This window comes from Tachyglossus aculeatus, chromosome 4, assembly GCF_015852505.1.
Source record: "Tachyglossus aculeatus isolate mTacAcu1 chromosome 4, mTacAcu1.pri, whole genome shotgun sequence".
In the NCBI taxonomy this organism is placed as follows: Eukaryota; Metazoa; Chordata; class Mammalia; order Monotremata; family Tachyglossidae; genus Tachyglossus; species Tachyglossus aculeatus.
The window spans coordinates 103,866,384-103,889,170 of NC_052069.1; the positions used below are offsets into that span (position 1 = coordinate 103,866,384).

A 22,787-nucleotide genomic window follows, 5' to 3' on the forward strand; every position below is an offset into this window, starting at 1 on the left:
AATTGAATGAATGAATAATCCCCATTTTACAGATGAAGTAACTGAGGCACAGAGAACTTAAGTGGCTTGCCCAAGATCACCCAGAAGACAAGTGGCGGAGCTGGGATTATAACCCATGTCCTCTGATTTCCAAGCCCATGCTGTTTCCACTAAGCTACACTGCTTCTCTGCTTTTGAAAGATATGAAAGGCGGAGTGGGTTCCAGGCCAGATGGAGGAAGCGAGTAAGGGCTTGGTGGTGAGATAGGTGAGATTGAGGTACATTGAGTAGACTCTAGACTACTCAATTGATTTGATCTACATTTTTTTTCCAGGTAGGATATCACATCTCAAATTATTGCTGTTCTTTAGAAATGTATTTACCTCGGCCATTGTGTGTGTCTCTAATGATATTTTTGACACCACACTGAACTTGATGTTATTAGATGGTTTGCGGGCAGCACTAGGTGGTTAACAATCTTATCGGTTTGTGTGAGTCACATTCCTACTTTTTATGGAACTCTGCAGATTTTTAAGTGTACCGTAAGATTCTTCATATCTACACAAAAATTCATTCAATTGTATTTATTGAGCGCTTACTGTGTGCAGAGCACTGTACTAAGCACTTGGGAAGTACAAATTGGCAACATATAGAGGCGGTCCCTACCCAACAGTGGGCTCACAGTCTAGAAGACCTAAGTGTGAAAAAAGGTCTACTCTTTTAGATTTATTTTAACAGTAAATTGGACATTAATGGGCACTTTTAAATGAAACTTTGTGTTCCAAATTTGAAATTCCAAATTCAGTAATGATGCCTAGATGTAATCTACCAAGTTTTATCTCCTAATCCTCAGCTTTAACCTATGAATGATGGTCCAGCTTCTTTACCAGTTTCCAGTTGGGTCTTTGAGGACATTGCTGGCCTATATTTTTGGTGTGATGGGCATGTTCTAATAAGGAATTGTGCAGGTGGGTATCCTCCTTTCCAAAGGGAATTTACAAAAGTAAAAAATTTAGAAAAGAGCCAATTAACCTTACAAAAAACTAATTTGCAGTCACGAAAATGTGTATTAATCCTGCAAGGATAAGACCGAATTAGCCTTAACTTCCATATTTTATGGCAAATAAGGTCCTGAATGTGCATCTGTTTGAAGAACAAGTTAAACCTCTTCATGAATTGGATGCAGTCCAGGGCTTCCAGCTGGCAATGCTGATTAGAGAAGACTGACTTGTGGGCTCTTAGTCTTCTTTATATCCCTGGCAGAGATGGCTAAAATCCACTTCATTTGTTGTGTCCTTTATAAGGAGACAGGCACAGTCAGTTCCTATAACACAAGTTTGTGTGTGTGTGTGTGTGTGTTTAATGGTGTTTGTTAAGCTTTTACTGTGTCAGACACTTTTCTAAGTGATATGATAGATATAGGTTAATCAGATTGGACACAGTCCCTGTCAACACTTGGAGCTCACAGTCTAAGTAGTAGGGAGCACAGGTATTTAATCGCCACTTTACAGTTGAAGACTGAGGCACAGAGAAGGTAAATGACTTATCCAAGGTAACAGCAAGAAATTGGTGGACCCGGGATTGAAACCCAGGTCTTCTGACTCCAAGACCCACACTCTCTTCTACTTGGTCACTGTGCTTCTGATGGTGTTTCTGAAGAACTTGAAGAATCTCTTGATCACGAGAACCCAAGTTTTGGTTACTCTTGCTTTTATTGGCACATGCAGGCACGACTGTTTTTTCTGGCACTGCATTGTATTGTATCCAGACAGAAGCAGGTTGTGGGAAGAACATTCCCCAATTCCTCAACAGCATTTTATCCAAAACACATAATGAAAACATGTGTTTTCGAAGAACAGGCCGCCTCGGTGTTTCCTAATATGAAAGTATCAATTCAGAATTGTTTTGTTGTAGGGATCAAGGTGGTCGAACCTTGTGTGGTGTAATGAGAATTGGCTTGGTCGCAAAAGGCTTGCTGATAAAAGAGGATATGGATCTGGAATTGGTTCTGATGTGCAAAGAAAAACCCACAGAAGCCTTGTTAAATACAGTCAAAGACAATCTTCCGATTCAAATCCAGGTGAGTTAATTTTGGATAATCCTGTTGTGGAAGCTAAGGGAGGGTAGTATCTGAGGAGAGTCCCTCAAAGAGAAAAACAAATGGTAAATGTGCAGCTAACGAAAAACATGAAAATATGTCTGACTGTAAACTAGATATGAAGCAAATAATTCTAGGGAGTCATGTAATATAAAGTAACTCTTTGCTAAATTAAGTTGTATGTTAAAATCACTGCAAAATCTGTTGATAGGCTATATGTTGCTTCTTGCCTTACCTCAAAAGCAATGCAATTGCTTGCCTCTTGAAGCAATGTAGAATTGAAAGGGAAAAACTTGGTCTTACTGTTCCAAGCCTGGGAAGTTGTAAATTTACAAAACTGATAAGATTAAAAATTTTAAAAGTAGTTTAATTGCAGATGAATTGACTATTTAAAAATAATTCTAGAACTTCTAAAGTTTACAATTTCTGTGGTTTCTAAATGGGCTGGTGGATTCTATCAATCCTCTGTTGATTCATCCTACTAATTACCTTCTTTTTGCTTATATTTCTGAAGGGTGAAATGCAGTAGAAGTAGTATCTATTCTAAAGATAGATGTAGTATTGGACTTACTGATAATCTAGAGTTACTTTTTAGCAGGCCATAGTCCTCAATTCATCACTTCTCTCTTCCTGACCTGATCTAATTGTATCTTTATTTTGACTCTCATTTTTAAAAATTTCCCTTACTGTAATATCTATAACTAAAACAATTTTTGCCTTTTATAAGAAAACTTTTCATTTCCCGCATCTGTTTCTGAGATGGTACTCATCAACTACTCTAAAGATACATTGTTTCATCTAACTGCGACCTTTCCACTGTCGCTCCCAGCATACAGACAAACTTTGTGATGGTCTCTCCATAAACATGCTTGCATTCACAAATAACTTCCCTTTATTTCAGCCCCCTGCAGCCCACTGCACAATTTACAAGCATAGAGACCTCTTCACTGTAAGACTACTGAAACTAATTTACCCTCCTCAGTTTTACCTCAGGCAAAATGAAGAAACCTTTGACCATACTCACCTAATAAAGCCAGTTTTTGTTTTAATTGTTGGGGGTACAAGTGGCAGTTGAATGAGAAAAATCACCTACGGTCTTATTCCCATGTGCTTCTTCCCTTTTGTCCCTAAAGTCATTGAGTCTAGAATACCTTTTACAAACAACTCACAGAAGTTGTATAAAACTGGACACTTAGCCCGAGCCAGCCCTCCTGCCACATTTCTTTACTTGAATGCTTGTCAGACACCAACCTTTTCAGCCATAGTGCCCCTAAAAATGAAATCTACAGGCAGTAGCATCATATTTAAATATGCTTGCCTGTTTGGATAGAAATTTCTTCTCAAGAGACCTTCCCAATTGTGCTTTTATTCATCTTTTTTTCACAGTGTAACTGATTTTCTTCTGTAACTTCTATGCTCTGATGCCTCTTAGCTGTAGAGTCAAGAACAGGGATTCTAGTTCTGTTCTCCAACTGCTGGATAATTTAATCTTCCACAAGGACTGCACCTTGACCTATCCGTGGAGAAGGAGGGACAAGGGGCATTTCCGTTATCTGTTCCATGTCAGAGGAGCAGCGTGGTCTAGTGGATAGAGCACAGGCTTGGAAGTCAGAAGGATGTGGATTCTAATACTGGTTCCGCCACTTGTCTGCTGTGTGACCTTGGGCAAGTCGCTTCACTTCTTGGTGCCTCAGTTACCTCATCTATAAAATGGGAGTTAAGACTGAACCCTATGTGGGACAGGGACTGTGTCCAACCTGATTAGCTCGTATCTACCCCAGCACTTAGTACAGTGCCTGGCATGTAGTAAGCACTTAAATACCATAATAACTAATAAGAAGTGTGTCCCTCCTCCTCTTTCAGGGTAAGGTGAAGGTGTAGTACTTGTGGTATTGATGTTATATAGCATCTAGCATACATTGGGTCCTGCATCAGCTTCTGAGGCATTTTATGTATTGGAGCAACTGGGAGATTATTTAGCCTATTTGGGAACTACTTAAATTGGTTTTTGTAGAAAATGTGTGTTGTTAATCTTATACTAATTAATGCCAAATAATTAAATTTCCCATTTTTTCCTCTATTGGTAGGCCTCATTGCAGAAATCCTTAAAAGGGTGAATTACTTGCTTGTATTCATTTTCCACAGGATAGTGTTCATAGACCCAGACTTTTGCATCCATGATCATCCCACCTCTTTCATGGAAAGTTGTAATTGTTTTTGTAAAAGGCATGACAGTGAAAAAATGTCTCTCTCCTCCCTCTTCCCCCACCACTCCCTCCCACCTCTGACTTCGTTATCACTTAAGGATCCATGGTGTCAAAGTTACCTATACATGTGGAGTATTCCTCATGCAATGCATTGCTCAACAATTTACAAGGTCACAATCCTAAATGGAATCATTACAAGCAAATAATTCATTCTTGATCTGGTTCACATCAGTACTGGCCATTGTTCTTAAAACAATTAACTAGTGTTATTGCATTTTTGGTTAATGTGGTGCTTAATGTAATAGTAAATAGGAGAGAAGAGGAAGAAATTATGTTCCTGTGCAGCATACTGCCAGATTAAGCAAGTTGAGGGTTTCATCCTCCTCCATGATACCATTTGAAATCATTGACTTTAGTTGCAACATTCGTTTTTGAGACTGTGTTCCTAATTAATTTGGCCTTTTTGACATCTTACTTGGTGACTTTCAGAAACTTACAGAAGAAAAATATCAAGTGGAACAGTGTATAAATGAGGCATCTCTTATTATTCGTAATACAAAAGAGCCCAGGCTAACACTGAAGGTGATACTTACTTCCCCTCTAATTAGGGATGAATCGGAGAAGAAGGATGGAGGTATATAGAGATTTTTTTTTTAATTCTACTCTTATGCTATGTGGGTGCACAGTATAGGTTTAAGGAAACGCCTATTTTGTACTAAATAGATGGTAACTGGTTTTTTTTTAATACTGTCAGTAACTGAGATACAAATGTATTAATATCTATGTTCATTATGGGGGCCCATTATTACCATTACTGGAATCATTCTATTGTATTCTGTTTACATTTATTTGGCGTTATTTATAGTAGCTTTAGACCTGCTGAGGCTTTAATGATAATGTTTTTTTTTTCTGTTGCATAGTAGTAGGATTTATGTGGATAATTCTAAGCTATAGTCAGTTGTGTGAATTCCCCTTAAAAAACTCCTAAATACTCCCTTGGCAGGTGGGTATCGTGGTGAGATTCATTTGTTAATTATATGCATATATGAATACACACACACACACACACACACACACACACACACATATGCATCTGTTTAATTTTTAGGGAAAGACATTTTAATTGGTATGAGTTAAAAGGTATTTTTAAAAAGTATACAATTTCTTTTTCCTCCCGAGGAGATTTCTGACATTCTACGTGATGTTTTGGGTGTGATAAATGTGGAAAATATGTCTCATAATGCCTTCCCTTCACATCTCCCTAAGACTTGCAGTGGAAAATTCTTTAACAGTGGAGAAATAAAACCATTGGCTTTAACATCAGTGAGGATGGGAAGAAACCAAGAGAAACAAGGACATAACTGAGCTGTTTGAAACTTTTTAAAATTTTCTCTTACATCTTGATGGCAGTACCTTGCCTTCCGCCTACCAATCCTTTCCTAAAAAGTTTTTTGCAGTAGTGCCGTGCTCAATGTCAGAACTTTGACCAACTGGCCTCTCTCTGTCATGATGACTTAGGCAGCTGGGCCCACCTGGGCAAAAGGGAACTCCCTATTGCTACTTCTCATTTCTAGACAAGTTCCTCTTTCTTACTCCCCTACCCAACATACCGCTACAGTGAGAAATCTTGGTCAGTTTCTTGTCATTTATTTACTAAAGAAATTTAAAATATAATTAGTGGTAGCTGTGTCTCTTAAGAATCCCATATAAAGACATATGAGGGAACTATTCATTAAGAATTATAAGAAATTTGGAATTCTAAATTTACCTCTACTGCTACCCATTGAAGACAAGCCAGACTCATTTTTATGTCGGTCACACAGTCATTTTAAAATCTGAAATCTGTTCACTTACCTAGGTTTTGATTTAGGATCATCTTTAGAGCTGTACATTTCGGTAGACCTTCTGAAGAACCTATTTTAAATGATTTAATTTTTTTAACAGCTTTACAGTTCACCATTAACTGTAGAAATTTAAAATGGTATCTTCAGTGTCAAGATTTGTGTTAACTCTGGTAAGCCGAGCTATGTTTGACCTCCCCGTGTAAAACTGAACATTGCTAATGACGGTAGCCATTTTATGTTACTGGTTCTGAAATTGTCATTTTATTGTTTGAGTATATGGACATCAGAAACAGTATGGGACTATCACTAGTTATTAATATTATTTATAGCATAATTTTACCAAAACATAGGGTTATTGCAATAAGCAGACTATTGCATCCTAGGAAGTGTAAGAAATATGGAGGGTTCAAGCCTTTCAAAAATTTATCCCCACAGTATTTATGGGAATTTCCATTTGTGAGGAAAAACATATGGATTTCCAGTCTATTTTCCAGAGTCCCTTTAAAATTAAGGCTCGATGTCGTCCTCTCATTTGTTGATTCTTTTGCAAACATTAAATTCTGTTTCTTTTAAGTATAATCTGTCTCCTTTTACCATTTGAAATAGCATAAAACAAACATGCTAAAATCAGTAATGAGTTATATGCTACGGATCCAGTTCCTGACACTTTTGAACGTGGGAAGACGTTCATTGTGCCATTTAAAAGTCCTGCTTCCCACCCACAAAAAACACGCACACTTTTCCTTATTCCTTATTGACAATTTTTACGTCTTTTATAATTTGCTCATTGTTCTTTTGTAACCCGAGCTTCTCCATAGGTGATTTATGCATGGCCGAGGGGCAGGTGCTTCTTGCCACCCCCAGGACTTCTGCAGCTACTAATGATAAAGGCAGCTTATTCTTCAGGGGCTCACGGCATAGGTGTCCACTCCACGAGGGCCGTGGGCTGATTAGCCCCTCAAGGGTTTGAGCTGGACTCTGAGACTTGCTCAGAGTTGAGACTTGAGAGTTTCCAGTCAGGGCTGGAAAGACTCAAATGGTGGCTTTCTAGCTTACTAGCCTTTTGGGGCCTGTTCCTCTCCTCAAGTTACAGCCCCCTTTGCACTCCCCACACTCCAAATAAAAAGTGGCCACCTTTGACCCTCAGAACTTTAATTTCTCTCCTTCCAGTGGGGTGGGCAGGGGGGCGGGGGTCATAGCTGCTCCTCTCTCCCCTCTCCCATTCCTCTTAATAGTTGAGAATGACTTTACTTAAAGTTCCTCTCTCTCTCTGTCATTCATTCATTCATGCAATCGTATTTATTGAGCACTTACTGTGTGCAGAGCACTGTACTAAGCGCTTGGGAAGTACAAGTTGGCAACATATAAAGACGGTCCCTACCCAAAACCGGGCTCACAGTCTAGAAGGGGGAGAGCTCTAGAAGGTGCTCTCTCCCCAAGAGCACTCCAGGCTGAATATAACTTACTTTATTTTTGAATTTTTCACTGTAAGATCATTGGACTCCATTTTAATCGCTCAAAATACATTTTCCCAAGATTAGGTTTTGCCCTTCAGCCTCATTCCCTCCACTTTTGTAACTTTATTGTACTTTCCTGTATTGTACTTTCCCAAGTGCTTAATATAGTGCTCTGCACCCAATAAGCGCTCAATAAATATGATTGAATGAGTGAGATAACCATAGATTGGAGTAAAACCAGGAAAGAGAAATTAAAAAAAAAACAAAACTAAGATATTTGTTAAAGCTCTGTAATACTTAAAATTAGGAGAAGGAGAAAAGTTTATGGTTGTTTGGGGGGAAATTTTGGGTGGTAGATTGCTAATTCATTCATTCAATCGTATTTATTGAGCGCTTACTGTGTGCAAAGCACTGTAATAATAATGATGGCATTTGTTAAGCACTTACTATGTGCAAAGCACTGTTCTAAGCGCTGGGGGGATACAAGGTGATCAGGTTGTGCACATGGGGCTCATAGTCTTCACTCCCCATTTTACAGATAAGGTCACTGAGGCTCAGAGAAGTTGTGACTTGCAGACAGGTGGCAGAGCCGGGATTAGAAGCCAATCCCGCTAATCTTACTGTGTCCTGGAGTTTAGTCATTTTAGATGGTTTACTGGGTACTATCAATTTACACCATAATAATGATAACAGTGGTGTTATTTGTGAAGCCCTTACTTTGTGTCTAGTGCTCTACTGAGCACTGGGTTACTACAAGATATTCCTGTCCCAGACGGGGCTCAATGGGAGGGGGAGAACAAGTATTAAATCCCCATTTTACAGATGAGGCAACGGAGGCACAGATAAGTTAAATGACTTGCCCAAGTTCACCCAACAGGCAAATTTCAGACCCAGAATTAGGACCCATATCCTCTGATTCCCGAGCCCATGCTCTTTCCACTAGGCCCTACAGTTTCTGTTTTGTTGATCTTGTTAAAATTCATAAGGTTCCTATAGCAAGGGCAATTCCTTACATAATAGAACATTCCTTCGGTGATTGTTAAAAATGATGGCTGCATGAGGCTTCTCCTCTTTGGTTTTCTGCAACTCCATCCAACACTCATGCAATGCCTCAACCCCCTCTCTTGCCGCCATTCTGCCACAGAGTCAGGCTCCAGCTACCAATCCACCCCAGGGACTCCAATCTCAGATAACAGCGAGAATCATTAGGACTGTAGCAGATCTAGAACAATTAATCCGGAAATGATTAAATTCTCAGATGGAGCTCGCTATGGGCAGGGAATGTGCCACTGTTCCTGTTGTACTTTCCCAAATGCTTATTACAGTGTTCTGCACATGATAAGTGTTTAGTAAATAAGATTGATTGAGAATTTAATGACAACAAAATGAAAGCTCAGCCCTATCAAGGAGCGAAGTGGGTTCCAGGGCTAGTAATCTGATACCAGCATGGGCTTCCAAAATGATCATTCAGACATTGACCAGCCGGCTTGAAGAATCTGGCCATTGGATGATTCAGAGCCACTTGAGTCAAGACCGCACCAGTTACTCTTGAAGGCAACACATATCCAGGCCAGTGCCTTTGAAGAAAATAGTGCATTGGGCAGATCAGGGCTGTGCACTGGTTACCAGGCTGGGCCCATTAGGTACTAAATGCAGTGAGGCACAGGCCCTGAGATCTGATAAAACCAAGAGTTTGGGACTTGGAAACAAAGTGTATTGAACCCTCAGGACATTGCGTGCTGGAGGTAATTGTCATTGAAAGCACCCTGTACAAAGCTTAATATAAGAAGTAAATAAACTTGGTGTGCTTGGAATTATCTCAAGTTCAAAAAAGGAAAACAGAAATAAAACTCAGGCAATAAAACTTGAATAATCAAACGAGATTCATATCTCTTTTTGGAACTGTTTCTCCCTCCTGAATTATTTTGTTTTTTAGATTGATAGTCTCTCAAAAAGGAAAGATATGTTTTGCCTTGTTGCTGAGTTGCTAATTTATTTCCTACCTGAGGTTTTCAAATTGGTGTCATTTTTCAGTCATTCAATCAGTCATTTTCATTGAGCATTTCCTACGTGCAGAGCACTGTACTGGTTGTACAGTTGTACTAAGTGATTTCTGCCCTCAAGGAGCTTACAATCTAGTGGGATAATATCTTAGTTTTTTGGATAGCACTTTTATTTCCAAAGCACTCTTCCTTTACTTATCTCACTTTTGCCCTTCCAACAGCCCTGTGAGGTAGGTAGAAAGCCAGGTATTTGCATCTCAGTTTTGGGGATGTGGAAACTGAGGTACAGAAAAATTGTGGCCTGTGGCAGGCTGGTGTTTTTGCTTTCTCCAAAAGACTGAACAGGTATTTCCCTTTTGGCCTCACTATTTTTGAAGGATGTAAAAAATTTTCTGAAAGTATTAAAAAAGAGAAACACTGAGAACCTCAACTTTTCCATACTAATTTCTTCCCCTTGCCAACCTGGGAGCAGAAGCCTAACATCGGCTTCCAAAAGTGCCTGAAGGGCAGCCAGGAATTGCCCACCACCCACATGTTGACTCACTCTCCCAGTAAGGAGTTATACATGAGAAAAGAGAAGCCCAAAACCTGTAGTTCTGAGACAAAGATCACAGGAAAAGGAAAAATTAGAAAAGTCCTCTCTTTCGTCAATTTTTCCTCAAGTCACGTGCTCCATTGGCTTAAAGTGCATCTGTAGTAACCCGTAAAAGAAGGAAACTACAGTAGACCTCCCCTGTCCATCAAAATACAGATTCCCCACAAGTCTCATCCTTCTTTTTATGCCCCTCCCAAGAGGGGCGAGGGGGAGGGAGTCAGGGAAAATGTCGACAAGTCTCTGTGGCTTCTCAAGCTGGTTTATTTTGAGCTGAGGCACACCTAGTAGTAGTAGTAGTACTGATGGTAGTAGTAGTAGTCATATTTATCAAGAAGTTTCTGTTAGCAGTACTAAGTCCTGGGAGTGCTAGATAGGCTCTTGACTCTCAGGGGGCTCAGAATTTAAACCTAGTACAACCTAATACACCCTCATGAATCGGTCATGGCCTTGCTGTCAAATAAATCGGAGTTCCCAAGTTAACTTTTTAATTAGCAGAAGCCGCAGGGTTTCCAGTGAGTCTTCAGCCCCTCACCTCTACTCTTTGAGACAGTGGTAATTATACTCAGTGCTTCATTGCCTCAGTCCTTCGCCAGCTCTCTCTGCTAGTTCGCTGCATTCCGGGTTATACCCGGAAGTGACAGTTCGGCATAAATAAATCACCTTTGGAGAAGAGAATGTTACTTCCCAATAATTTGGATTTTCCCAAAGCATTTCTCTCAGCCCCTGGAGGTAGAGGCACACACATTTAGGGTCCACAATGTGGACGAAGAGGAGGAGTGTTTTTCTACACTACCTCTTCTCTATATAAATCATGCTTCTTTGCCGATCCCTCTGTTAATTTGCCATGCCCTGGTTATGTACCTGCTTGGCCCCTGGCCCAGGGTGTCCTTTCTGAAGAGCCTCAAGGTACTAAGGAGAGGGGAGAAGGAGCTTCTGGGCTGTCTTTGAGGCAAATAAAACATTCTAAGACTTCTTATGCCTGAGCAGCCCTAGTGTTCTCCACCCTCCTCCAGAGGGACAGGGAGTACCTAAAAGTGATAATCGAATGCGCATAGTACACCTTCAAGGTGAATCTGGGTTGTAGGTAAGTAACACACAGATCTTTGGGCTTCTATACCCTCCGTCATCAGGCTGAGGTTTTTGGTTACATGGACAGGGAGGTAGCTTGCATGCAAGGAACTGAGAGAAACTGACCAAGATTTCCTGCAGTATGGTTTGATTCTGGTCACTAAACTAACTTGTAACCAAATAAATATGGTTAGGCACAATGGATTTCTTTTTCAGTGCTTCCATTTGTCCAGTGGGAATGCGGTGTGTGCCTTCATGCCCTGATGTCAGATTAGAGAGAAAAGAATGCTCTTTCTCTTTTCACCTTTTTATTATCCAAAATCTTGTGATCCTTATGTCTGTTTTTACAGGCCAGTGTCAAAGCAAGTCTGGGAGACAACTCTGTTATTCCTTGTTATCCCCAGAAAGGTTCTTAGAGCATTCAGGAAAGCTCTGTTTTTCCCCAACTAAATTGAAATGAACATTTTGAAACCTGGACTGAATCATCAAGGCCTTCCAGCACTAGTTCTCACCCAAACAAACACATGAAGTAAATTTTCAAAAATATAATTATTAGTGATCATGAAATCAAAATAGTAGGCAGGCCAAATTTCAAAAGGGTTATACGGTTTTATTTCAGACATCATCAAACACTTCAAAAAGGACAGACTGGATATTTATGCTTTACGGGTGCCTTTAAGACATCTGATAGTACTGTACACTGACAGGCAATCAATCAATCGTTTTTATTGAGTACTTACTGAGGGCAGAGCACTGTACTAAGCACTGCAGTACCTGCTAATGTGACTAGAGACTAAACATATAGGAAGCTCGGAGAGAAAAAGATGAGCACAGCAGGAGAGAAAGGATTATTAAAAGCCCTGGTACCTCTGGGGCAGAGCTTGACTTTATGGTGTTTGGTTCAAAAAAGTTTATTTTAACATTTAAGTATGGTACCATTTTTAGTTAAAAATAAAATCAATGACAAAACCACAACCTCATAAATATTGGACAGCCTTGAATCTATTTTACTTCCTGACTGACAGAGCATGAAGAAACATGGCCATTCTGATGATGATGTAAAAGGCAATCTGGTGCAAGTCTCTTCCCCTGATCACTGCCTGTTCCTTTCATCTTTCTTTTTAATAGAATCTTGCAGCCAAATGTTGACTGCCTGCAACAAGCGAAAGTAAATTTTCATCAAGAAATAGAATAATTACAATGTGGCTTTGCGCTATGGACTAATTTTTACATATTAGTACTTTGATTTAAAATATTGGTCATCCTGTGTTTTTAACGTTCTAATGCCAGAACAAAATACAAGTCTTACTTGTATTTTATGTAATGTTTACGTCACTCTGGCTACTGAATCAAAGAAAGGGAAACTCTTCCCCTTCACTATATACAGGAAACAGCTTCATTGGGTAGTAGGATGATGGGGAAATCAGGTTGTTTTATTTCTAGCCATCAAATAGACTATCAAGATGATGTACAATTGCTTTTAGAATAGCTGCATCTACAGCTCCATAATGGTTAAATGGTCCTGCAGCCAGTCAACCTTTGCCATTTCTAACTTCAAAAAAGATTCTAATCACTCATTTATAGTAATTGTCCTATCCAATATGTGAGCTTTAAGCAGATGTTTGTATTGAAAAGCTAAAAGTTTTGCTACAAATCTACCCAATTCAATTTTACGTTTAGAAATAGTAAACGATAAAGAGTAACATCAAAGGGACTAAAGAAATGTGAGAATCAACTCTTAAGTCCTGAGGTTCTAAAGAAACTATATGAAGTGTCTATTTGGACTCATAAATAAGTACTATTCTGTTTTGGGGCCTGTGGAAGATCCATCTCAATCCAGTGGTTAAGTGGACAGTGAAATGAGAAACAATGCAAATATCTGCTGTCAAGCTCATCAGGTCAGAAAATAAGTGTGTAGCACTTCAAACCTTTGTAGGGATTGCAGCCAAAAAAAAAGAGAGCCCCCCGACCCCTCAACCAAAACATTTAATGCGTTTTCCTTTTATAATTTTTATCCATTGTTGGTACTGTAAATTGAACTTCAGGAACAGACGCCTCCTAAAGCCCTGGAGAAACTTAGGAAAGACAAAAGCATCACTGATGTCTCCCATTTTGAATAATATTAGTGCTAAAATAGGCTCTTAGTATGTGTAACCAGGAAAGGTTTATGAAAACAGTCAGCACCACTATTAAAGATGTGATTATTCATAGATGGCGAGCTTGGTAATCTAAACAGATATTTCTATAGCTATAAAAGGAATCTGAACTGTTAAGGATTTGTTATAGGCCATTTTGGATACATATGTGGTTTAAGAGCAAACTCCCAAATATAAAGAATGGGTATCTTGTATTTTAATAACAATAGAAACCCTTTCTATTTCCACACTGATTTGGGGGAAGATAATGTAGGTGTAGGTAACTTTTAAAGGCTGTACATCAACTTAGCAATGTATGGACAATATAGCTAGGTTGAAAGAATACTTCATCTTAGATTTGAAGCTTGCTCAGCTAGTTTAGTCTAAGCTCAACTTAGTCTTAACCAATTTGATTGCATTTGGTGGTGCATTATTTTAAAACATAAATTTTCTAGATTAAATAATTCAGTGATCTTCAAGATGATCAAAAAATGATTTACAATATTTTTTCCTCAGAGGAGAATTAAACAATGAAGATTCCTAAAACAAATCCTCAAAGCATTTCCCCTCAGGCACAGTCTCAAACAAGGTAACCTGATGGGAGATTTTGTATAGTTAGACAAGGTTGAAATATGATTTTGTAAGTTCATTTTCAGCAAATGTTTTGCCTCAGAAACTTTTTTTCTTCTAAATAGGAGCCGGTCATTGATGCCCCAGAGTGTACATGTATTTAGACTTTGAGCCCGCTGTTGGGTAGGGACCGTCTCTATATGTTGCTAACTTGTACTTCCCAAGCGCTTAGTACAGTGCTCTGCACACAGTAAGCGCTCAATAAATACGATTGAATGAATGAGTGAATGAATTTAGATGTCATACGTAATGGATAGACAAGAAAAGGAAATCTGTATTACAAACCTCAACAGATTTACATTTTTGTAAACGAAAGCCTCCCACCACTATTTCGAAAATCTGTTTTAATAATTTTAGGTTAGCAATTCCTATTAGTTTTGAAATGACAAAAAGGGGAAAAGAAATCCTTTAAATTTATAACGGAATCTAAAAGTTTAAAATCAACTTGAGTGGTTTTGGCTCCTTTTGTTCTTAGGAAATTAAAACCACTCTACGATATAAGGAAGTTTATCCAAACCTCACGTATCTGACCAATCACAAATTGTTTTACCTACCACGATCTAAGATTTAGATAGAACAATCATTTCCCAAAAAAAGTAATATGAGCAAGGTTGGATCTGAAATACTTTTAATTTAATGGAAGAATCACATATTTTCTGTAGTGCTTCAGGCGTGGGTGATCAGAGTTGTCCCCTCAAAAAGCTTCTTTATAGAAATAATTTTGGCGCTACTGTTTGTTCAGTGTTTCCTCTCATCTTCAACACCAGAAAAAAAAAGGGAAAAGTGCTATGTACCTATTTTATGTCTTGCAATGTGTTATACATTTTTAATAAGATCCCAGACTGTATGTAGCAATGGTCATTGATTTGTATATGGAGTGAATGCCTTTTTGCTTCTGTTGCACATGTGCACATTACTACTTTTAATGGCTGTTGAATTAAATAACCACAGTGCACTTTTTAAAAACCATTAAATCTTCTGGGAGTCTTATTAGCTCACTGAAATGCTGCTGCCTTTTTTTTTCTTTTTTTTGGTAACGTGACAGAAACCCCTTGGTCATTGTATCTGTCTCTTTTTATTCCATTTACCAGTAGAAAATGTTGCGATGAAAGATCCTCCGGACTTATTGGACAGGCAGAAATGCCTGAACGCCTTGGCGTCTCTGCGACATGCCAAATGGTTTCAGGTTGGCTATTTGTTCTTACCTTATTGTTATTGTAGCCTTATGAGGGTTGGATTTAAGACATTTAATGATGACAGTGGTTTTCATTTAATAGTTTTGGTATTAGATGCCTAGCATTTGGAATTTCAAGTGATCTGTTTCAAAAAAAAGAAAAAGAAAAACTTAATACTAGGTAGATAGATGACCAGTCTTTAGTTATCATGGGGCTACAAAAGCAATTTTAACATTATGCTTCTTCCTTTTACTTTAAGCCTGCCTTTCTAAACAAAAAAATTGCTTTTTACGTAACTTTTTTGTTTGCATGAAACTGATTATTAACTGGCTAATTAGAAATCACATTTTAAAAAAAAACATGCCCAAGGACACTGTACATAAAATGAAGAATGGATTTCAACAGGTATATTGGAACCATTTTGTTTGTTTTAGGCCAGGGCAAATGGACTAAAATCATGTGTAATTGTCCTACGTATTCTGCGGGATTTGTGCAACAGAGTCCCTACCTGGGCCCCATTAAAAGGATGGGTAAGTACCAAAGAATGGCTAATAGCATATTGGCACAGTCCTGGAGTTATATTTTGGTTGAAGTTGTTGTATTATTATGTGCCATTTATGTTATTAGACCTTATCTGAGAACCGTATTGTGTGCCATCAAATGATGAGTAACTCCTTTCATGTCTTAGACATTTTCAATATTCATTCATTCAGTCAGTCATATTTATTGAGCGCTTACTGTGTGCAGAGCAATATCTTTTATGCACTCACTTTAAAAAAATGGTATTTGAGTGCTTATTGAATCCCAAACACTGTATTAACTGCTGCGGTAGATCCATTTTATAGATGAGGAAACTGAGGCCTAGAGAAGTTAATTGACTTGCCCAAAGCCACAAAGACATGGGAGATTTGGGATTAGAATTGGATCTCCAGACCTTCCATCTTATGCCCTTTCTACTAGACAACACTGCCCCCTTGACTCTTCCATCATGGTCACATGCATGAGTTTTCCCCTCAAATATATCTTACTCCTTGTGGAAATTTGTAACTTTTAGACCCTAAGTAAGAATGTTTTATTTCTGTTTGATCCTTTCCCAGTTTCAAATTTGGAAAGCATTCATTGTCTCTCTTGCATTGTGGTGGGCAGAAAATCATAATCTTAACACATTCCATTGAATCAAAGTCAAGTTTACTGTCTGAATGCTACTTCTTTTCTATTGGCTTGAATTTCTAAAAGAAATAGCACGTTCCCCTAACGTTGTAGTTGATGTAGTACATAATGTACAAAAATTGAGAGTAGTTAAAGGTATCAATTGTTACTTTCATGATTTGGCAGCTATCCCCAAACATTGGCGTACATATCAATCAATTAGTCATTTTATTGAGCACTTACTAAATGCAGAGCATTGTGTTAAGTGCTTGGAAGAGTATAATGCAACAGAATTAGCAGTCATGTTCCCTGCCCATAACAAGACATACCTGTCAGATATGCTACTTTCTATTGCAAGTTCCATTTGGAGTACATGAGTAAGACCTCATGGAAAACACAGATGTAATGCCGTTACATTGTTTGTGGCCTTATGAATTCCTTTAGGTAGATATTAGAGGTGGACCGGACAAGAACATTGTCCATCAAAAAGGCATTACTTTACCAGGGCTTCCTGAACTGCTGGTTTGACTGATTTTTTAAGTGACCCTTTCCAAGTACCCCAAAAGGAAGAATTTAAGCATTGTAGCATCTTCTGGTCCTTGGTCACAAATTTAAGTGGGGGAGGCTGGATGGGAGAGGAAAAGATGGGCAAGTGAGAATTGTTATCAGTCAATCAATCAATCATATTTATTGAGTGCTAACTGTGTGCAGAGCACTGAACTAACCACTTGGGAGAGGATGATATAACTGAGTTGGTAGACACATTCCCTGCCCACTTATCTTGAAAAGCCAGGTTTAAGCAACTAAAATAATTGTGGTCTTCCACCTCTTGACCTTCGTAGTAGAAGAAATGTCATCTCACGTTTAACTGTACTTCTGTTAACCCCTTGGCGCATGTACTAATTTGTAATTTAATATCTTCTAGCCACTAGAGCTTATATGTGAAAAGTCTATAGGTACTTGTAATAGACCTTTGGGCGCTGGGGAGGCCTTGAGACGAGTAATGGAGTGTTTGGCATCTGGAATACTACTTCCGGGTAAGGTTTTGAAACTCTGGAAGAAAAAAAAAGAAAACAGCAAAAATCTCATTTCTGGTTTTTTGTTTGTTTTTCTGTTTGTTTTCCTATGTACACTGTTTGAGTTCTGTGCATGAAAATGATGCATGGGTTGTGTTCCATCGGAAATTCCAAGCACTTGGACTACTTGAAAGAATTTGAAAAAAAAAATATTTCCTTAAAGCTCAATCTTTCAGTAGTTCTGATTTGTGTTTTACGTATACTAACGTAAAGTGTACTAATAAATCAGAGGGCCTGTGAGGACGGTGACCTATAAATGTTTTGTAAAATTGTGAGAGTCTCATGTTTTTGGAAACCTAGCCTTGGTCTTGAAAAAGAACAGTGTGGCTTTGCATGCAACTTCTTTCAAGGTTTGAGATGGCTCATATTAGACTTTCCAAATTTCCGGTCATGCCCCCATTCTGTCCTTGAGTATCCAATGACTTTCCTAACATTTACAGAAATTTCCACCCATATCTTAGAAAATAGAGCCTGTCCCTTTGGTTCCATTTCATTTCAGCAGATAGTTGTTGGCTTATGACTTGGGCCATGGTTCAAAAGGAGGGCTTATGTTTTTGTTTGGCTTTTCTTCACAGGGGGCCCTGGACTCCATGATCCTTGTGAGCGGGAACCTACGGACGCTTTGAGCTATATGACAGTTCAGCAAAAAGAAGATATTACACACAGTGCTCAGGTAGAATGCATTTACTTTTAGGACTGAAGGTGTGTCTGACGTTAAGTAACTTACACGAAAAATTAAACCGTGGTTCAGAATGGCTTCTTTTCATAGCTTTTAGAAATAGCAAATTAACTTAAATATTCTTCTTGTAATGTTAGTGTTAGAAATTGGGCTTATTACAAGATTGTTACTATTAATTGAAGTTTGTTTTTTCTGTGTACTCTCACAATTCTGTGTACAAATGGTTAAAATTTCAATTAAACTTAAAATGTCTTGTTGTTTAGCATGCGCTGAGACTGTCAGCCTTTGGTCAGATATATAAAGTGCTGGAGATGGACCCACTCCCATCAAACAAACCTTTTCAGAAATATTCCTGGTCAGTTACTGACAAAGAAGGTGAGAGCTAATTCTTTCCTTGGAAGTGCCGTTTGACTACATTTGCATTTAGGGCTGTGTTTGGCCTGAGGTAGAGCACCAGTGTCAATCATAGCCCCTTGAAAGAGAGACTCAGTTTGGGGATCATTTGACATTTGCCAATGAAGAACTTAGTTTCATTCTGTTGATAAGTGGGTGAAACAAGTCAGTACGGGACCCAGAAGTGAATCAGTCACAAGCTTCAAAATCTGACCCAGGCCCCACCAAGCGTATCAGATTGCTTTTAGCAGACGTCTTCTGCAGAAGCTTTGGACATTTGAACTTAGAAACTGTTTCTAGACTGTAAACTCAGTGTGGACAGGAATTGTCTCTCTTTATTGCTGAATTGTACTTTCCAATCACCAAGTACAGTGCTCTGCACACTGTGCTCAATAAATACGATTGAAGGAATGAATATTTCTCCATCAAAGATTATCTCATAAATAGATGATCAGTTGGGTGCTTTATAGAGAAGTTGAAGCTAAAACTTCATGATTGTGTGTGGTGGACTGTTCCATCTAGACTGTGAGCCCATTGATGGGTAGGGACCGTCTCTATAGGTTGCCAATTTGTACTTGCCAAGCGCTTAGTACAGTGCTCTGCACACAGTAAGCGCTCAATAAATATGATTGAATGAATGAATTAAATGTTGACTCCTTTGGAGCCAGCATCCCCTAGGCTGCGCTATTATTGGCACCTAGGGATAGGAGGAACTGGAAAGTAGTGACTCTTCCTTTCCTGGAATCTTAACAGCTAAGCTGGTTTGTCAGCTTGATAAATGCTGGTATTTTGAACTATCCAATCAATCAGTGGTATTTGAGTGCCTCCTGAGGGCAAAGCACTGCACTTAGCACCAGGGAAAATACACACATTCCCTGCCCTCCATGATCTAGTCTAGTGGGGGAGGTAGGCTTACTTACAAAATTATTTACAAGGCCGTGAAAGGAAGAGGAAGAACAAGGATAAAATAAGTATCAATCCGTCAGTGGTTTTTGAGTGCTCACTATGGGCAGAGCACTGTAATAAGCGTTTGGGAGAGTACTATACAATAGAGTTGGTAGACATGTTCCCTGCCCACAAGAAGCTTACAGTCGAGAGGGGAAGACAGACATTAAAATCAACTACAGGTGGGAGAGATGTTAAAGTATGATATGTGCATAAGTGCTGTGGGGCCCGAGGGGTCAATATTCACGTGCGTAGGTGATGCAGAAGGTAGGGAAACTAGGGGACATGAAGGCTTAGTCATAGAAGGCCTCTTGGAGTAGATGTGATTTCTGAAGGTAGGGAGAGTGGCCGTCTATCAGATACCTAAGCCGGGGTGAGATGGGGGAGTTCCAGGCCAGAGGGAGGATGTGGGCATGGGTTCAGCAGCGAGGCAGATGAGATGGAGGTGCAGTGAGTAGGTTGGCGTTAGGGGAGCGAAGTGTGCAGGCTGGGCTTTAGTAGGAAATCAGCGAGATTAGGTAGGAGGGGATCAGCTAATTAAGTGCCACAGTGCTGTGGCAAGGAGTTTTCATTGGATGCAGCGATGGAGGGGCAACCATTGGAAGTCTTCAAGATGGGGAGGTGAGGACTGAACAGTATTGTTTAGAAAAGTAGTAGAGGAATTTGGTCGTCTTTCTCAAAAACATGAGCATGGCCACTGCGTCATCTAATGGTGGCACAGTAATCTCAACCTAACCAAAATATTTAATGTCTTAATAATTATGCCTCAGTTAGTGTGGAGCACTCCAGGGCCAAGGCCATGGACCAAGTGGATGTGAACTCCCATGAGGTCAGAACATAGATTGTAAGCTCCATGCAGACAGGGATCGTGTCTACCTACTTTGCTGTGCTCCTCTCAAGTGCCTGGTATGTATGGGGCTCTGTAAACTTTGAGGGCTCAGCAATTACCATCCATTGATATAGTGGATTTGAAGGTTTTCCTTTCAGGAGGAAACTTAGACATATTGATCAATGGTCCCGTCATTTCCTTGTTCTCCTTCCAAATGCAGTCAAAGCTGCTGTTTAATGAAGATCGTCTCATTCCAGTAGGATAGAATCTCAGGGCTAAGGCTTTTCTGCCATGTGGTATTACAGAGGGAAAATCCAGGCCTTCATTTTTAAAGCAAGAACATTGATCTGAAGATATTATTTTATGTTTCTATTATCAGGCCTCAGTTGTTGATCTACTGACTTTTTATGATGAATTATTAGGACAGTACTAAGTCACCCATCCACATGATGACTCTTGATTATACCTTTTTGCAGGAGGTTAGAGAGCAGACTTGACAGTTTGAGCAAGTTGTAGGAAAAGCCTTCTTGTCAGTTTCAGACAATCAGGGGTCCCTTAATGTAATTTAGTGAGAGAGTAGTTTTCCTTTCAACTCTGAGGTAGAGTTTGCATGGAGCCTTGGCACAGCCTCAATTTTGTATAATGCAAATGAAATACAACACTAAGCAGATATTGCCTTCTGTTGAAGTGAGCATCAGGATTGATTGACCTGAGTGGTAAGTATTGATGGAAAGAAAAACTGAGGTCGATATTTCCCCCAGGGGACAATAAATCTTGATGATCAAAGAATACGAAGTTAATCTCTGTTTTGTTACAAGCTTTTATCAGAAATATCTGGAAATCTTTTTATTGTGGTGTGAATCTCTTGAGCGTAACAGGCTTCAAACAAAAAATGCCAACTTTTTCAAAGAAGCTGAGAAGCGCTTCACCTCTGCACAAGTCACTCTGATAAATTAGAATTTTTGTAATGGAATATTTAAAACTGAACAGTCCACTTCTATAATAGGAAAGGTACTGTGACTGATCTACTGACAAAACTGTTCACCAAACTTCTGCATAAAAATAACCTAAGGAAAAAATGCATGTTTACTACTTAGTTGCTTTTTTCCATATAATGGCTATAGCCAATAAATGCAGTAAGCACCTGTTAACCCAGAAGCTGCTAATATCTGAAATCTGGGTTAAAGATGTTTTTCCTTCTAAAATGGGTTCTGATTAACAAACCCAGGGTAATCACTTCTCTTGTAGGTGTTGGGTCCTCTGCTCTGAAAAGGCCATTTGAAGATGGATTAGGGGATGATAAAGATCCCAACAAAAAGATGAAGCGAAACTTAAGAAAAAGTACGTACAGCATTTCTTTCCTAAACTACTGCTGTCTGGAATACAAACGAATGAAAAAGATGAGTAATATCAGAGAGGAAAATACGTATCAAATGGGGTATTAAAGTCTTTTTGATTTTGTTGTGTTTTTGTTTTTGTGGGTTTTTAATGGTATTTGATAAATGCTTACCGTGTGCTATACGAAGTGCTGAGGTAGATAAAAATAAGTCAGGGTGGACACAGTCCATGTCCTACATGAAGTCACAGTCTCAATCCTGATTTTGCAGATGAGGGAATTGAGGCACAGAGAAGTTTAGTGACGTTCCCAAGGTCACAAAGCAGACAAGTGGTGGGGCTGGGTTAAGAACTCAGGGCTTTCAGACTCCCAGACCTGTGCTATATTCACTAGGCCATTCTGATTCTCTGGATAGTTTTCTAAATCTCATGCAGTGCTCCCTCTTTATTGTTTGGGCCTCATATTTTTAGTTGGGAAGCATCTGCATGTTTAGAGTGACAGGTTTAAAAATTGGAATTTCTCTCTTTTTGTAGTGAGTATTTGTTAAACACTTATTATGTGCCAGACGCTGTACTGAGTGCTGGGGTAAATACAATTTAATTAGCTTGCCCAGAGAAATTAGTTGACTTGCCCAAAATCACACAGCAGACAAGTGGCAGCTAAGTTAATCCTTGTGCCCAGGCAATTTGTCGAATAAAACCCATTTTGGTTGTCCAAAGAAAAATAACAATAATTATTTCAAGTGGATAGAAATAGCTGTACCTGTATTGGTAGGAAATGATTGCCCTTTCACTTTTCTTTTTTTTTTCTTGTTCTTTAACAGTTCTGGACAGTAAAGCAATAGATCTAATGAATGCTCTTATGAGGTTAAACCAGATCAGGCCTGGGCTTCAATACAAACTTTTGTCCCAGTCTGGTCCCGTTCATGCTCCAGTCTTCACAATGTCTGTAGATGTAGATGGCACAACCTACGAAGCTTCAGGACCATCCAAGAAAACTGCCAAACTTCATGTAGCAGTCAAGGTAAGTTTAATTAAATATATGAGTATATATATATATATATATGTATACCCCCAAACAGTTCTCCTACAAAATGGGTGTGTGTATGGTGAATTTTGTGCAGCGTGGCTCAATGGGATAACTCAGTAACCCGGTCTTGAGAGTCAGAGGATGTGGTTCTAATCTCGGC

The 22,787-nt window shown here is 39.1% G+C and overlaps 1 protein-coding gene across 4 annotated transcripts in view; it reads left to right on the top strand.

Moving 5' to 3' along the window:
• Positions 1 to 22,787, top strand: part of LOC119926665 (spermatid perinuclear RNA binding protein) — a 119,889-nt gene that overhangs the window by 80,482 nt on the left and 16,620 nt on the right. For 2 of the 4 annotated variants that reach the window (XM_038744926.1, XM_038744925.1), the window contains exons 4-12: positions 1,894 to 2,059; positions 4,774 to 4,918; positions 15,108 to 15,202; positions 15,626 to 15,721; positions 17,266 to 17,377; positions 17,992 to 18,089; positions 18,359 to 18,470; positions 21,511 to 21,603; positions 22,422 to 22,621. In XM_038744926.1, coding sequence (XP_038600854.1) covers positions 1,894 to 2,059; positions 4,774 to 4,918; positions 15,108 to 15,202; positions 15,626 to 15,721; positions 17,266 to 17,377; positions 17,992 to 18,089; positions 18,359 to 18,470; positions 21,511 to 21,603; positions 22,422 to 22,621 — 1,117 coding nt within the window. Of the gene's footprint in view, positions 1 to 832; positions 948 to 1,893; positions 2,060 to 4,773; positions 4,919 to 15,107; positions 15,203 to 15,625; positions 15,722 to 17,265; positions 17,378 to 17,991; positions 18,090 to 18,358; positions 18,471 to 21,510; positions 21,604 to 22,421; positions 22,622 to 22,787 lie in introns of all 4 variants that reach the window. The other 2 variants (XM_038744928.1, XM_038744927.1) reach the window with 2 other exon arrangements.